This window comes from Vipera ursinii (genome assembly GCF_947247035.1).
Source record: "Vipera ursinii genome assembly, chromosome: 6".
Lineage (NCBI taxonomy): Eukaryota > Metazoa > Chordata > Lepidosauria > Squamata > Viperidae > Vipera > Vipera ursinii.
The window spans coordinates 64,373,774-64,391,159 of NC_139515.1; the positions used below are offsets into that span (position 1 = coordinate 64,373,774).

A 17,386-nucleotide genomic window follows, 5' to 3' on the forward strand; every position below is an offset into this window, starting at 1 on the left:
CGCGCAGACCTGCCGACGTTTGGGAAGGTTTGGGCGCCTCCCCAAACCTCCCCAGGTCTCCGTTCCTGTTTGGGGAGGTTTGGGCGCCTCCCCAAACCTCCCCAAACCTCGGCAGGTCTCCGTTCTTCCTGCCGACCTTTGGGGAGGTTTGGGCGCCTCCCCAAACCTCCCCAAACCTCGGCAGGTCTCCGTTCCTGTTTGGGGAGGTTTGGGCGCCTCCCCAAACGTCCCCAAACCTCGGCAGGTCTCCGTTCCTCCGCGCAGACCTGCCGACCTTTGGGGAGGTTTGGGCGCCTCCCCAAACGTCCCCAAACCTCGGCAGGTCTCCGTTCCTGTTTGGGGAGGTTTGGGCGCCTCCCCAAACCTCGGCAGGTCTCCGTTCCTCCGCGCAGACCTGCCGACGTTTGGGGAGGTTTGGGCGCCTCCCCAAACGTCCCCAAACCTCGGCAGGTCTCCGTTCCTCCGCGCAGACCTGCCGACCTTTGGGGAGGTTTGGGCGCCTCCCCAAATGTCCCCAAACCTCGGCAGGTCTCCGTTCCTGTTTGGGGAGCTTTGGGCGCCTCCCCAAACGTCCCCAAACCTCGGCAGGTCTCCGTTCCTCCGCGCAGACCTGCCGACCTTTGGGGAGGTTTGGGCGCCTCCCCAAACCTCCCCAAACCTCGGCAGGTCTCCGTTCCTGTTTGGGGAGGTTTGGGCGCCTCCCCAAACCTCCCCAAACCTCGGCAGGTCTCCGTTCCTCCGCGCAGACCTGCCGACCTTTGGGGAGGTTTGGGTGCCTCCCCAAACGTCCCCAAACCTCGGCAGGTCTCCGTTCCTGTTTGGGGAGGTTTGGGCGCCTCCCCAAACGTCCCCAAACCTCGGCAGGTCTCCGTTCCTCCGCGCAGACCTGCCGACCTTTGGGGAGGTTTGGGCGCCTCCCCAAACGTCCCCAAACCTCGGCAGGTCTCCGTTCCTGTTTGGGGAGGTTTGGGCGCCTCCCCAAACGTCCCCAAACCTCGGCAGGTCTCCGTTCCTCCGCGCAGACCTGCCGACCTTTGGGGAGGTTTGGGCGCCTCCCCAAACGTCCCCAAACCTCGGCAGGTCTCCGTTCCTGTTTGGGGAGGTTTGGGCGCCTCCCCAAACCTCCCCAAACCTCGGCAGGTCTCCGTTCCTGTTTGGGGAGGTTTGGGCGCCTCCCCAAACCTCCCCAAACCTCGGCAGGTCTCCGTTCCTCCGCGCAGACCTGCCGACCTTTGGGGAGGTTTGGGCGCCTCCCCAAACCTCCCCAAACCTCGGCAGGTCTCCGTTCTTCCTGCCGACCTTTGGGGAGGTTTGGGCGCCTCCCCAAACCTCCCCAAACCTCGGCAGCTCTGCGCGGAGGAACGGAGACCTGCCGAGGTTTGGGGAGGTTTGGGGAGGTTTGGGGAGGCGCCCAAACCTCCCCAAAGGTCGGCAGGTCTGCGCGGAGGAACGGAGACCTGCCGAGGTTTGGGGAGGCGCCCAAACCTCCCCAAAGGTCGGCAGGAGGAACGGAGACCTGCCGAGGTTTGGGGAGGTTTGGGGAGGCGCCCAAACCTCCCCAAAGGTCGGCAGGAGGAACGGAGACCTGCCGAGGTTTGGGGAGGCGCCCAAACCTCCCCAAAGGTCGGCAGGAGGAACGGAGACCTGCCGAGGTTTGGGGAGGTTTGGGGAGGCGCCCAAACCTCCCCAAAGGTCGGCAGGAGGAACGGAGACCTGCCGAGGTTTGGGGAGGTTTGGGGAGGCGCCCAAACCTCCCCAAAGGTCGGCAGGAGGAACGGAGACCTGCCGAGGTTTGGGGAGGTTTGGGGAGGCGCCCAAACCTCCCCAAAGGTCGGCAGGTCTGCGCGGAGGAACGGAGACCTGCAGAGGTTTGGGGAGGTTTGGGGAGGCGCCCAAACCTCCCCAAAGGTCGGCAGGAGGAACGGAGACCTGCCGAGGTTTGGGGAGGTTTGGGGAGGCGCCCAAACCTCCCCAAAGGTCGGCAGGAGGAACGGAGACCTGCCGAGGTTTGGGGAGGCGCCCAAACCTCCCCAAAGGTCGGCAGGAGGAACGGAGACCTGCCGAGGTTTGGGGAGGTTTGGGGAGGCGCCCAAACCTCCCCAAAGGTCGGCAGGAGGAACGGAGACCTGCCAACGAGCCGCGGCCACACAGGGTATTCCTGTGTATTCAGGCTTGCAAAATGGCGGATCGAGCCTCTGCTGGCGGCAGAGGCTTGCAGAACGGCGGATCGGCTTATACTCGAGTCAATAACTTTTTCCAGTTTTTGGGGGTGAAATTGGGGGTCTCGGCTTATACTCGAGTCGGCTTATACTCAAGTATATACGTACTTGCAGAACAAATTGAATTATGCTGGTCACTTGGAGTTGCTTAGCCTTACTTTGGAAAATGATCCTTCTCTGCTTGGATTGCATTAACCCCAGTCCAGGCAAACCCCAGTCCAGGCAGTATCTGCTAAAGGCTGGTTGTTGTTCTAATTTAAACAGATCTTCACATATTTATCAGTATTTTTATTTTATTTAATCTGTTTATTATTTAATCTGTGAGTGAAAATTTGGATCAGTTATTACATAGAGTAAAGAAGATGACCTTGATGGAGATATGCACTAGTAATTGCCTAGGGCCCTAGGCAAAAGGGGCTAAACCATTTTTTAAAGCCCAGAACAAAAGTACAACATTTGAAGGCAGCTCAGGCAGATGATCCCAGATGGATACCTATATACCCAATATCTATTTTATTTATCAAAGAAAAACAGTGATTTTGAGACATCAAAATATAGGTATCTACTGGCAATTTCTCTATTTATATGTAAGTTGATTTTATAAATAACTTAGTTACTTATAACTAATATGTTCAATAGGGTTTAATAGTGTAGGAATAGCCAAGTCTCCCATAGGAGAAAGTATGGATTAATGTAATGCTTTGAGTTCAGAATCAAAATAGATCTTATTGGTGCATGTCTTCTAATCTTTCTGTGCAACTGAATTTGACTATATTTTGTGAAAATAATTGTTACCCGTATTCTTTACTGATACTATTTTATTCTCAAATTTCAGTCTGTGATCTATTCAACAAATCAAATTTTTATCCAGCTGTGGAATTTGGATACGTCCTTGTAGTAAAAACTCTCTTACATAGCATACAGTATATTTAAGGCCTGCAGAAGGGAAAGGGTTATATTGATAAATTAATTTTTTTGTGCATGGATCACAGAAGAATACCTGGCTTACTGATCAGTTGTTTGGCAGCTTGTGAACCAAAAGAGGTGCTGAAGCTGGTGGCGGTGGTGATGCCTGGAGGTGTTGAAGGAATTTGGCAATCTCTTTTGGGCTGGCAGTGTTGAATTTATTTCAGGCTACTTGGTGGTCTACATGTTGTGCAGGCCTGAATTATACAAATGTAGAGGAAAGAATGTGTATTCTTTTTTGTAAAGGATATATTCTTTGCATGGAAAATCCATGTACTCCTTGAGTTAACACCACAGCTGAGCCCAAAATTTTCTTGCCACACTTGTTAAGTGAATCACTGCAGTTGCTAAGTTAGTAAGATGGTTGCTAAGTGAATCTGAATTTCCCATTGATTTTGCTTGTCAAAAGGTCGCAAAAGGACTCTGCAACAGTCATAAATATGAACCAGTTGCCAAGCATCTTAATTTTTATCATGTGACCATGGGGGATGCTGCAATGGTAGTAAGTGTGAAAAATGGTCATAAGTTACTTTTTTCGGTGCCATTGTAACATTGATTGGTCACTAAATGAACTGTTGTAAGTCGAGGACTACCTGCAGAGGGCTGTTTTTTTCACTGACTTTAACATAGATCATCTGGCCATAGTTAAGCCAGATAATGCACACTTAAATCAACAAAGTTTGCTGAGTCTTGCTGTTCTATCTTTTTCTAGCACAATACAGTGACAATCCTGATTACTGAATCTATGTAGAACAAGTAAATATTTCACATTCTTATCAGTAGTAGTCTAACAACTTTAATTTAAATCTGCTACCTAATACCTAATAAATACTAAGATTATTTGAAATAAATGTATGGCCATGTAGGGCACATTGTAGAGACCATATATTCTGGATAGGCATCAGGAGTTCATGTGAAACTGCATTTAACTTGTAATGACTTCTGGTTATGACCTATAAAGCCCTTCATAATATAGGTCTGGTTATCTAAAGCATTGGTTCTCAACCTGTGCCATATTTTGAGGGGGCATCTAAACTGAACTTCCAGGTATATGATCAGTGTCTAATAATCTTCACTTCTCATTCTCAGATGAATAAATACTTTGTCTTTATATGATACAGTTATAGATGTATAAACAGTGCAAATGATAAATTATCTTTTTTTCCAGATCATAGCAACTGAGGGGGGGGGGTGTCATGGAGGTAAATAGGCTCAGATGGGAACCATGAGCAAAAAAAGGTTGAGCACCCTTGATCCAAAGCAGAGGTAGGGAACAATGGCCCCTTTATGACTTGTAGACTTCAACTCCCAGAATTCCTCAGCCAGCCATGCTGTCTGAGGAATTCTGGGAGTTGAAGTCCACAAGTCATAAAAGGGCCATCGTTCCCCAGCCTTGATCTAAAAATCATCTCTCTTCTGTGATTTTTGTCCAGCTTGTACAAACAGGCAGAGTCAACATGGTCCAGCCCACATCCATCAAACAGCGCCACCTCATGGAACTAAGAAGTGTGCATTGTTGGAAACACTGTCTCCACTAAAATAAGTGTGGCCCCATGATTTAAAAAAAAAAAAAACTTGAAAAACTTTCTGCAAGATTTATGTTACAGGGGGTGGCAGGTCCTGTGTGTTTGTTTTCTGGTGTTTCTTTTCTTTTCTATTTTTCTTTTATGATTATATTTATTGTATAGCATCTGTAGTAGTAGAATTGGGCAATCTTATAAGTGTGCAAATAAATTGTAAAATAAATGTTCATGCAATTTATTTTGTAGACCTACTCAGGCCTATTCTGTGTTGTCATAAATCCCTACAAGAATTTGCCAATCTACTCAGAAGAGATTGTGGAAATGTACAAAGGCAAAAAAAGGCATGAGATGCCCCCACATATCTATGCTATCACAGATACAGCCTACAGGAGTATGATGCAAGGTAATGTACCTTAAAATAAAAAAATATGTGGACATGAACCATTTTATGCTTAGTTAACTAAATAATTTGCTCAGAGATTTAGGTTCATAAAATGTCAATAAATGTGTGGAAGTAGCATATTGTAGCTTCTGCTATAAGCTATAGTTCTTTATTTTGATCAAACTTCTGGTCTCTGGAAAGTAGCATTCTTCTTTTCCTTTGAATTTACTTAAACCAGGGAGAAATTTCATGCAGTGGCCACTGGTATGGGAGGAATCTGTGTTGAAATGCCAGCAACTCTGCAAAAACTCAGGGCACTCAGGATTAGCTTTTTGTGCTCTAGATTCCATTCAGAATCTGACAAGCAGGAAATCTTTCATGGTTTTCAGCATGCTTTTTTTATTTTTTAAAAAAGAGGCAAATGACTGACACATTGTCAGCAAGAGATGCTTTTATTTCCCTCAGTTAATAGGGCAGAAAAAATTTGACTGTTAAATGATCAGCACGTTGGAGTTTTACTGTTAGAGAATAAAGTTTTGCATGTTAAAATACATTGATTTAATTCAGCATTATGGCTTAGGGCTTCTTAATTGACAGGCACTAAAGTAGAATCTGAGACCACTTGGTTTATTTGTATATTTGGTTTACTTGCTGCCCCTGTCACCTCAGTTAAAATCAAAGTTACAGCCTTTTCAGAAACTTTCTATCATTTGGGTGATTCTGCAATGAAGAAACATCCTGCCTCAGAGCCAGACTGTAACAGGCAGGGGTGGGGCATAAAATTGTGTGCAGCAAGATTGCATTCTTCAGTGGCTATGTCTCAATTCTGACTTTGCTGAACTGTTGGTGTTACCACAGAAGTTGCAGCAATAATTTCCCCAGGGATTTTTTAAAATGATTTTTCATTTTATAACTCTCAAAATCCATTACTTTTGTGTTTCTTCACTGATGTTTTTCTTTAGAGTACATAAAAAGAAGAAATTATTCTTTGTGCTTCTTTTGAAGTTTTCAGGATAGATGTCCAGAACAAGTTATTCGCATATTGAAAATCATAGTTTTTCCCCTTTAAATTGTGTATAAATACATCATTAAAAATTATTTTTTGTAAAATAAGGTCAATTTCTGTACAGTTGGTATGAGTGCATTATGCCAATATAAATTTAAAAGAAAATAAAAATCACAACAGCTCTTTTGCTTTAAGTTTATGTAGAATAAACAATGCATCTGTTTTCCGAAAGTACTACACTAAACAGGCTTTAGCTGTTACTCTGTGTATCTTGGCCATCCAAAATAAGGTTTTACAAATGGTGTTGTGTGAAACCCTAACATCCTGTGAGAAATTGATTGGGTTTTGTGAAAGACCTAGGAGCAAACAGAAAGAAAAAAGTTCACTCAAATGTAGCCAATTTACTATCATTACAACATTGCCAGGAATTCCAAACTTTTTTAAAAAACTAACAGGTTCTGTAGCCTGATTTTTTTAAAACAAATAAACAAAAAAAAACATGGTCTAAACTCATGTCTTCCAACTGTATTTGCACTGACAATGACTGCCCTATTCCCCACCTCCAAACCAGTAGGTGTGGTTGTATTTATTTGACTCCAGTTCTTTCTAGGATTTTACACAGGAGAATAGGAAAATTGCATAGATCCGGTGTGTGTTTTTGCATGTGTCTGATATTTATTATTCTGCCTTGGGAACTTAAAGTAAGATTCTATCCAATTTTTTTTTTGCTTTACATTTAAAATAGAAGTTTGTTTTTTTTAAAAAAATCTTGAAGTATCTTAGCACATTGTGTGTGCCCAGGCCCCAGACAATGAGACATACAATAAGGAAAAAGAAAACGTTTACAATTTTAAATCTATTTTGTCTTGGTGCTGTTCAAGACTAAACTATAGATGCCCTTTCAACAGGCATGAAATGCATTTTAGTTGTCATAGGTCTTCATGATTAACAGCTGTGTTCTTTGTCTAAAGAAACCACGAAATATAACAGAGCTGTGACACATTCAAAGAGGAATGATAGTGGCTTTTTAAAATAATTTATTTCATGTGAGTACAACTTTAGAACAATTTTAATGGGAAACTGAATGAGCTTCTCTGTTAAAATGATTTAGTTTGGTCTTTTTCCAAATTATCTGTTCATAGTTAGCATAGTATGCTTCAGCTTAGTGACACCCAGAAATACTGAGATTATACTCTGTAAAATTTATAACAAGAGATCTAAAAAGTTTCATATATTATTAATGAGGTCTCCTGACATGAACAAACACTATTACTCAGTGCATGCCTGAGTTACAGGGAACTGCTTATAGGTTAATACTAATTTTGAAATGATATGCATCAGTTGGTGAAACCTTTGCAAGTCCGACTATAAATTATACTATTTGTTAACCATAGCAACATTCTCAAGTATAGACCAATCAGTTAAAATAGTCCTTGAAGCATCCTTCACATCTCCTTGATCTCTGCTTATTTTACCGTCCCCATCAAAATCACCCCATAAAAAAATATCAGAGAAGTTACAATTGCCTTACTATTTCATTTCTCTTTTTCAAAATTATTAAAGGAAATACTCCAGAAAGTTGTTGGCTTCCTCTATTTTGATCCTATGATGGCTCACCCTTTCATTTCCTACAGGGATTCCACATGATAAACATAGACAATTTTGTAGATATTTGCGTGTCTGTGTATGCCTACAGAAGGGTTCAGTAGTGAGAATATCAGTGCTGATGAATCAGCCATAAGCAAAGAATCAAAACTTTTGCCCTGTTTGTTGTTCCACTTCCTCTTGGCTGAAGAGATGATGTCACCATTCTCTGAATGCTATATTCTCCTTTTATGGAGCTAAACAGACTCAACTCACGAGTTGCTCATGCAGAGGAAGTGGGTGATAAGGATGTTTGTTAATTGATTTGTGAAGCACCTAACTGCATACTGCTTTCATTCCCCACCTCCATTCTTCCTTTATGTTTAAATAAGCTCTGTTCGGTTTAACTGCAAACGTTTATAATATGAGAGTAATTGTCACATATATTTAAAATGATAGCAATGTAACTGTTGGATTTTTATGATGCATGACTTTTACAGTACTTCAACTGTTCGTTCAATGGTTGGGACTCCACCAGTAAAACTGTAATTAAGCTTGCATGATGAAGTAATTTGTACAGTTGTTCCTTAATTATCCACTTAATAAGATGGACTTTGGCAAGTGTGTCTACAAGTCTCTCTGTGGCCTAAAGTAAGATGACTTGTGTACTTTGTTTTTTTATAATATATTTTATTAATTTTTTAAGATGGTCACCTTAATATTTGGGAAACAGTGTGTTGTCTGGGTTTACATTTAAAAAACATTTGCTAACAATTGGTTTGTATGATCTATAATCCACATAGTAGCTTTACTTGATTTCCTGTTCTTCCCACAATGTTTTCTTTTACCAACCTTAAGTTAATACAGTTCTTATTGTTTTGACAGATAACAATTGAATATATTTTTTTCTAATATTTCCACAAATAATAATCACATCAATATAATATTTCTTTTCTATCTAGTCATTCTGGTTGCCTCATCATATATCCCGTTTATAGTTCTTGTTTACATTTGTTTTTCCCACAATATTCAAGACATTCTTATTGGTTAAGATTTTCTCAAAGTTAATTACATTTAGATTTTTGAGTCTATTTTTTTCTCAAGTAAACTATCTCATAACCTTTACCTTACTTAAGGAATAAACAAGACTAAAAAAAGAGAAAAAAGAACAAGAGTAAAGAGGGATAAAAAGATAGTATACTACTGAAAGTCCATGTTTTCCCTAAGCTAATACATATTTATTTCCAAACTTTTTCCATTCTTTTTTTACCATAATTAAGAATATATTTAATCTTCCACTTAATAAATCTAGTCATCTGGTCTTTTAACTGTTATTCAAAACTTTTTCCCCCAATCCATTGTAGTTTTCTTAAAATCAATCACATTTAAATATCTAAAATATGTCCTTATATATAAGCCATTCTAGCTCTTTTATATTACTCATATCAAGAAATAAGAAAAGAAAAGAAAAGATAAGAGAGAGTATTGTGTTATTTGAGGGACTCCTGCCTCTTAAAGTAAAATTCATATCCAAAATCTTTCTATTACTTTAACCATATTCAAACAGGTGTTTCTTTTTAAATATTCTCTCTGATAAGTCCCATCATCTATTTTCTTAATTTTCACTTTGGCCTTCCGTTAGTAAAAGGGTGGGGCAAAAATCCCTCTCCTTCACGTTCGGAGGTTTTTTTTTGCTTCCTGGGAATTTCCCCCCCCCCCCCAGGAAAGTTAATAAGTAGGATAGAGAAAATCGATGATCTTACCCAGATTTAAACATTCTGTTTACAATCAGCTTAAAATAGTGCTTTTTGACTTCAGTTGCTTGTAGCTTGGGCTAGACCAGGGGTCGGCAACCTTAAACACTCAAAGAGCCACTTGGACCTGTTTCCCAGAGAGAGAAAAACACTGGGAGCCGCAAAACTCACGCAAGTGCCTCTCTCTGTCTCTGTCTCTCTCTTTCTGTCTCGGAGGATGACTGGGAGCTGCAGGAGAAGGCTGAAAGAGCTGCATGCAGCTCCAGACCTGCGGTTTGCCGACCTGTGGGCTAGACTCTGAAGTTAGGCTAGCCTTTCTCCTGTTGGTTTTTGGAAGACTTCTCCTAGACCAATCAGGTCGACTGCCGTCTCTCTATGGTCTGCGGGACTTCCTTCTTTGCCACATCTTTGGGGCGGCTTCTGGCCCATTTAGGGTCCCCTAACAGGAAGAAATTCAGCCAAAATCGCTTGGCTTCTGCGCTACTGCACAAGACCGGAAGTCCTTGACTCGTGTACTTTGATAACCTGTATTACTCCTTGAATTTCTGTAAGCTAGAAAGTAGTCATGTTACTTAATACTGTGAAGGGAATTAGTAGACTTAAAGATATTGGGTTTTAGTTTGTGTGCTGAAATATGAAATTTATTTTACAGCCAGAGTAATGTGTCCTTTATTTCAAAAACAGTCACAGGATATCATTGCTCTCTAGTAAAGCTGTTGTACATTCAATTCAGTTAATTCTGTAAATATTCTTGTTGTAATGATTTGGATATACATTTTTCTCCTCCTTCTCCACAAAAATACAGCAATCCCCACCCCCACCCCAAAAATGCTTCATAATCCAAATTAAAAAGTTTTGCAGTGTCCTGGTCTTATTCCAAATGCAGAGAAGGAACAAACCCTGTTGTTCCCTTATCAGTTAGCCAAACTATTTGTGTGTTTCTGATGCTGGCATCCTGTAGACAGAATAGCCCCTGGATTAGAAAGGAATGTATATTCTGGAATGCTTAGTAACTGGCTAAGATCATTATTTGCCGGCTGTGTGAGAATGTACTTCTGTTGTGAAGGTGGGGGAGGAAAAAACATCTTTTAATACTGAACAGGAAATAAGAGACCACACCACACTTTTCAATTGTCAGTATGCAAAAGAATCCCAGCTATCCTAATGATGTATGCTCTACAAAGGCTGAGTAAATTCTTTTTCCTGAATTCCAAAAAGGATGTTTCCTTTTATGGTAGTGTCTGTATTCAGCCATGTGATCTGCCCATACATGCAGGTACATTCCTTAGAGTGTATGGAGCAAGCAAATAATAAACCTGAAGATACGAGGGGAGGGTATGGGGCGAGGAATGAATTGCTGGAAGAATTTGCTCATACTTGGAAGACATGTGGATTTCTCTGACTGGTCTCTAAGTAGTCTGTGGTATGAAAAAATGAAAATCATAATTCCCCCTCAATCAATAGCTAATTAGTCAGCTGGTGAGCCATTGTTTCTTCTTTGTGCTGAAATAAAAAAAAATTGTCCATGTAGTATATCACCTCCTATAGATAGAACAATTGTATGTATGTGGGCTGTTGCAACATATTTTCAGTAGACATTGCTGAAGATATTGGTGTACAGTGGAACTATAAAATTACTTTTCATTTTACCTCTACTATAGAAGCAGGATTTAATTGTAATGTTGAAAAAAATGTATTTTAGCTCCTGCAGCTTGAAAAAAATAACAGAGAACAGTTTCTTAGTAATTTTTCTGAAACGGCTTGTGTAATATAGGTTCACATAGGTTTCTGTGCTACTAAATACAGATGAATTATTAGTAGATGGTCTGATTTTTCATTTAAATATCCAGTTGTAGAAAATCCTTCTATTTGATCTATAGAAGAATAAATATGAGCTATATAGAAGAATTTTGTACAGAATGAATAAGAGAAATTTTACATAAGGAGTTCTATAGATATGATCTATAGAATCTATATCTTATCATGTATGTGAGATAGATCATAGAGACCATGTTTCAACTTTTAACATCCTTGACAACTCTTAGGTTTGATATTCAATATCAAACAAACTGTGTATATACTTTAAGGTTAATTTTCACATGCAAATTTGTGAGTTGCTAAATTACAAATTATGAAACACTTTTAGCAATGAAAATAATGTAATATTTTGCTGGATTCAACAAATGTGTAAACATGTTTGAACTTGGAAACTGATCAGGAATGAGCCTAGTTAATATTTTTTTTCTTTATTATTTTATTGCTTTTAAGAAGCCTGGTTAATATTTTGATGGGAGAACATCTGAATGAAAAAAAAGAACTATAGGCTAAAGTCTGTAGTCAAAAAACATCCTGAAGAAAGCAATGACACCTCACAACTTATGCTCCTTCGGAACTGAGCTCAATTTAAGTTCTGCTTAGTCTAGCTAGATGACAGCACCTGGCTTACTTTGGCTGATCCTAAGCTAAGCAAGGTTAAGGCTGATTAATGTTTAACTGAAAGGTGATCAGGAAACAGTGTGCTAAAGTTAGAGGTAAACACACATGTGCACACATATAATGAAGGCAGTTGTTTGTGGCTGTGAAGTAAGATTGTATGGATGTGTTGAGAGTCAAACTTGATTTGAAGTCTTTACTTTTTATTTTGCTATAAAAAGTTCAGCCAGATTATCTAAGAACTCTGGATTGAAGCTTGGTTTTGTGATTGGCACACAAAGTCCTCAATTTAAGACTGGTCACCCAACGACCATTTGACCTTACAATGGACAACCCAGAAAGATACTTACAACTCAGTTCCAAAGTTCCGACGGCTGTCCTTGGTAACATGACAGCATTTCAGGCTCTTGGAAACTGAGCCGCATTTATGGCTGTTTGTAGCATCCTGTGTCACATAACTGCAATTTACCTTTTTGTTGAAAATGGTGTTTGCTTCGGGTTTTCTACAAAAGTGTCCCATAGCGAACAATGAGTTCACTTAGCAACCATGGCGTTTGCTTAATGACCACTGCAAAAAGATTGCAAAATCAGGTCTGGTTACATAATGACCTCCTTTATGACATATGCCCTTGAGGACCACTCGGAGGCTCCAACTGGTACAGAATGCAGCCGTGAGAGTTGTGTTGGGAGTCTCCCGATATTCCCATGTTACACCTCTGCTCCGTGAGCTGCATTGGTTGCCAGTTGTCTTCCGGGTGAGATTCAAGGTACTGGTAATGGTGTTTAAGGCCCTACATGGCATGGGTCCGGAATACCTTAGGGAACACCTGCTGCCGGCATCAACTTCCCTCTGCCCTGTGCGTTCCCACAGAGAGGGCCTCCTCAGGGTGCCATTGATCAGAGAATGTCGATTGGTGGCCCCCAGGGGGAGGTCCTTCTCTGTGGGCGGCCCGGAGCTATGGAATCGGTTACCGGTTGAGCTCCGGATGGCGCCTGACCTTGGCTCCTTCCGTCGCGATCTAAAGACATTCTTATTTGAACAAGCCGGCCTGGCCTGATGCGGGATGGGTGGGGTTTTTTATTGTTATTTTAATATTTGTATTTACTGTTTTTAGTGGGCATATATTTAATCCTTTTTAACTTTTGTATCTCTGTATTTTTTATGCTTGCCCTGTTCACCGCCCTGAGTCCTTCGGGAGAAGGGCGGTATATAAATAAAATTATTATTATTATTATTATTATTATTATTATTATTATTATTATTATTATTATTATTATTATTATTATTATATCACAATTTATGACTGCAATGGGCAGTTTCCATTACAGTCATAATTCAAGGACTACCTGTATTGCATGATGCCATATGAAGTTTAGTTGTGAGAGAGATGCAAAACCAAAAAAGGTGACAGGGCTTGTGCTCATTTCCACCAGTACCAGGACTTCTATAGAGAACGCAGTACTGAAGGTGGCAAAAAAATTACACTTTTGAATGAATTTTACATGAATATTACAACACAATATGATTTTATAATCCATTCAGTCTTGTTTCATCTCTAATTTCCATCAAGATAAAACATAAAAACTAAGTTGTAGACTTTGAGGGGACATATATGAATATTGTCAAGTTGTGTGTATATGGAGAGAGAACAGCAAAGAGAGAGATTTCATTTCAGTCACTGCTTTCCTTTTTTTCATTTCAGATCGAGAGGACCAGTCCATTCTCTGCACGTAAGTATTTAAGTAATTGGTTGTTTAAAATGGAGAAAAACAATTAAAGCACAGTTGACCAGCAGAAGCATTTATTAATTTTTTTAACATCTTTGTATTAACTAATATTTCAAAAGGTATATATGCATGGAGTTATATATCTGTTTATGTTCAATGAAAAGAAAGACAGATAAAGGTCAGAGGATGTTTAATAGCAACACAACAGCACTTAGACTTATATACCACTTCACAGTGCTTTACAGCCCACTCTAAGTGATTTACAGAGTCAACATATTGCCCCCAACAATCTGGGTCCTCATTTTACTGACCTCGGAAGGATGGAAGGCTGAGTCATCCTTGAGCTGGTGACAATCAAACTGCCAAACTGCTGGCTGTTGGCAGTCAGCAGAATTAGCCTGCAGTACTGCATTCTAACCACTGTGCCACCATGTTTTTTCATTGGTAAAAAGCATTCATTTCTTTAAAAATGGAACCAAAATTTTGTTTGTGATGTTCATATTAGCAAAATATTTGAGCAGCTTTCTCCAAAAGCCTTGGCTGAAAATTGTTATCCGTCACATTAGATACTAGATTGGGAAAAACTAGAGTCCTATTTTTAAAAACTAGACCTGTTGTGTTTGAGGGGGAGCTTTCATGTATGCAATATGTTTTGGCTAATGTTATCTCTCTCTCTCTCTTTCTTCCAGAGGTGAATCAGGAGCTGGTAAGACCGAAAATACTAAAAAGGTCATTCAGTATTTGGCTCATGTTGCTTCATCACATAAGACCAAAAAAGATCAAGTAAGTTCTATTATCCAGTTAAGATATTGCTCACTTACTGGAAATTGAAAACATAATTTGACTTCTTTATGTGAGATACTTTTACACAATTTGATCCTTTATTACCAATTTGAGTGTTCACTGATTCTGTGTGATGTTCCTTATCTGAATTTGCAACATATGTAAATTATTCCAAGCCTGAAAGAATTAGACAGGATAATTATCTATAGATTGGGCAATAGAAGCTTCGTCTTCATTTTGCTATCAGTGTACAATTAGTGAACTACTTCATGTAAAATTCACTAGTTACAATTATGGGTTTTTTTATTTGTCTTGCAGTAAAGATTGCTAGACTCTTTACTGTTATGAATAATCATATAAATTCTCTGACAATGTGTATATTTGTGCCAATAAGAGTGTGAAATACTGTCTCACTTACTGTTTCCCCTTCTCTTGGCGGATTATGTCAGAATTCATCCCTTGGTACTTCGTAGGTGAGCTGCACGTTTGACTGCACGATCTGCACCAAGAATGTGTGTGTGTGTTGCTCCATTGTGTGATTTATAGCAGCTTTTCACTCCCACTTGTATCACTTTTTGCTGCTAGAACTATTTTATTCACAAATTCACATTCACATTGGCTTTTTTAGGTGAGCTGAATGAAAGGCTGTAGTTTGTTTTTAATAATTACACTATTGCTTATTATCTAAACTTAGTAATCACATTTGGTCTGCCTTATACAATTTCTCATGAGCACTAAGTAAGGCATTCTGAGCAGCAATATAAGTGTCCTTTTAAAATAGTACAGAATGTCTGGTATCAGTGGTGATTTGGCCAACAGTGTGGACTGATTTTCTTCAGGACTTCCAGTCCCACCCGGTATTCTAGCTATGGCTGCAAGATGCTGAGAAATATTGAGAAGAAACTTCCCCCGCAAAGACTGAATGTTCCAACTCCAAGCCTATTTCCCAGAATTATTCTTGCAAACTATTATATCATAAAGTATTTTCTAGCTCAATTGATATTTTTCACTCTATAAAATTTGATTTTGATATTAAATACATTGGCATGACACGTTTCTATAGGTTACTTCTTTGAGTATCTCTGCATGGTGTGTGTGTGCATATACACATTCTAATGAGTAGATCTTGGAAGAAAAAATGCCGCTTTCTCTTGACTGCTTTTTCTCTCCACTGCCAGCAGATATACTTAAATATTCTCTGTTCTATGTTTCTGAGTTTCAGAGATCACAATTTTTATTAAAGATTGTTAGCTAAGATATCTGCTGTAGTAGAAGAGAAAATTCAGCATTATCATCAACAGGTTGTGTTGATTTAATTATTTAATTCAAAAATTGCCTCATGGCATATGAACTCTTTTTCAAGTCTTTCAACTAGTTTGAATCATGAGTAGGCTGGTGAAGCTTTTGAAAGCTTTTTCCAGGTCAGAGGTTAACAATTTGAAGACTCCCAAGAGTGATCCTGGATTGTTTCCTGGAGGAAATATTTGAAACTGCTTTGTGAAAAAAAATATTAAGATTTCTGCTTGTAAGTTCTTCTGAAATTACTAAAGGCAAAGAGGTCTGTCTGCATATCCTTAGGGCAGACATGTCAAACACAAGGCCCGGGGGCCGGATGCGGCCCACGAAGTGGTTTCATGTGGCCCGCAAAGCCATCCTGGAAACAGTGAGGGAACGGCCCCCACTGCCTTGGCCCTGGCCCAGAGACCCTCCTCCTGCCAGAGACCCTCCGATCTGTCCCACTCCTGACCAGACCCCCATAGGCACTCTTGATGTGAACCATGTAGAGCTGGCCACCCCCCCTCCAGTAGGCCATAGGCACTCTAACTACACCCACCCAGTAGGCCACGCCCACCCTGGCCACACCCACCCGGCCCCCTGAGGGCAACCGCAATGCTGATGCGGCCCTCAATGAAATTGAGTTTGACACCCCTGCCTTAGGGTATGGTTTAATGGATTAGAAGTTGGACTAGAAATATAGCTGTGTTCCAAGTCTAGATTTTACTGGCATTAAGGTAATATTTTGTTGTGCAAAACTAGATTCACTGCATAATTCAGATTGCAATTAAAAGAAAAATTAATACCAATATATTTTGCACTTCCTGAATATATAAAGTAGAATACAACTATCTTATGTATTTCACATCTCTCTGAAAAATTTAGGAAAACATATTCACAATAAATACAAACAAATATTGAATATTAAATATGAATAGTAAATAAAGTTGGATATGTTACAAAATGTGCTAAAAGTATTCATAACTTTGTATAGTTGAAAAAGCTATATTGACACAGAAACTAAACAGGACAAGTCCAAGACATGAATAATTATGAAAAATTGAAACTGACTACAAAGATCATGTCTGAATATTATATCAGTCCTTTGGTAGTCCATGAGGAAAAATCTGGGAAGATGATGGTTTCTTCTCCGCTCACTAAGAAGAGAAAATCAATCCCATAATAGCTTGGGATAGATCTCATTCTGTGGTTTTCGTGAAAGAACTAATTTGATTTCTTTCTTGGCAAATAGGAAAATCTATGAACAGGCCCATATTCTTTCAATTCCAGTGATAATTCTTGAAATAGTGCTACTGTATCCATAATATACAGTCATCCCCTCCATTTGTTATTTATTATCTTGGGGAATAAGTCGTGAAAGAAAAGGAACCAAAGCAGAGTAACTGAAAGGAAAATGAGAAATATAGCACAAAAATAACCAAGTCTCAAAACATGGAGAACAACTCCAAAAGCTCAACAAGACAGCACATTTAGTATGACTGTGCAGCACTTTGGATTTGAAAGCAAAAAGTACTTAGAGGTCCATAGAGATACCCGCCAAATATATTCTGCCTTGATTTTTCTGGAATCGCATTGCAGCTGTGGAGCAAAGTTGCATGGCCTCAAGAAAAGACATATATACGGTATTTTAAGAATTTTCAAACAGATGCTACAGGATGCTCCCAAACGTCTTTTTGTCTTGTTGCACAGTCCAAATATTTAATATGTATAGG

The 17,386-nt window shown here is 40.0% G+C and overlaps 1 protein-coding gene across 5 annotated transcripts in view; it reads left to right on the plus strand.

The window, feature by feature from the left end:
* MYH9 (myosin heavy chain 9) overlaps positions 1-17,386 on the plus strand; it is an 83,004-nt gene that overhangs the window by 26,921 nt on the left and 38,697 nt on the right. For all 5 annotated transcript variants that reach the window (XM_083365510.1, XM_083365511.1, XM_083365509.1 and 2 more), the window contains exons 3-5: positions 4,955-5,111; positions 13,571-13,598; positions 14,285-14,378. In XM_083365510.1, the coding sequence (XP_083221636.1) occupies positions 4,955-5,111; positions 13,571-13,598; positions 14,285-14,378 (279 nt within the window). The remainder of the gene's footprint in view (positions 1-4,954; positions 5,112-13,570; positions 13,599-14,284; positions 14,379-17,386) is intronic.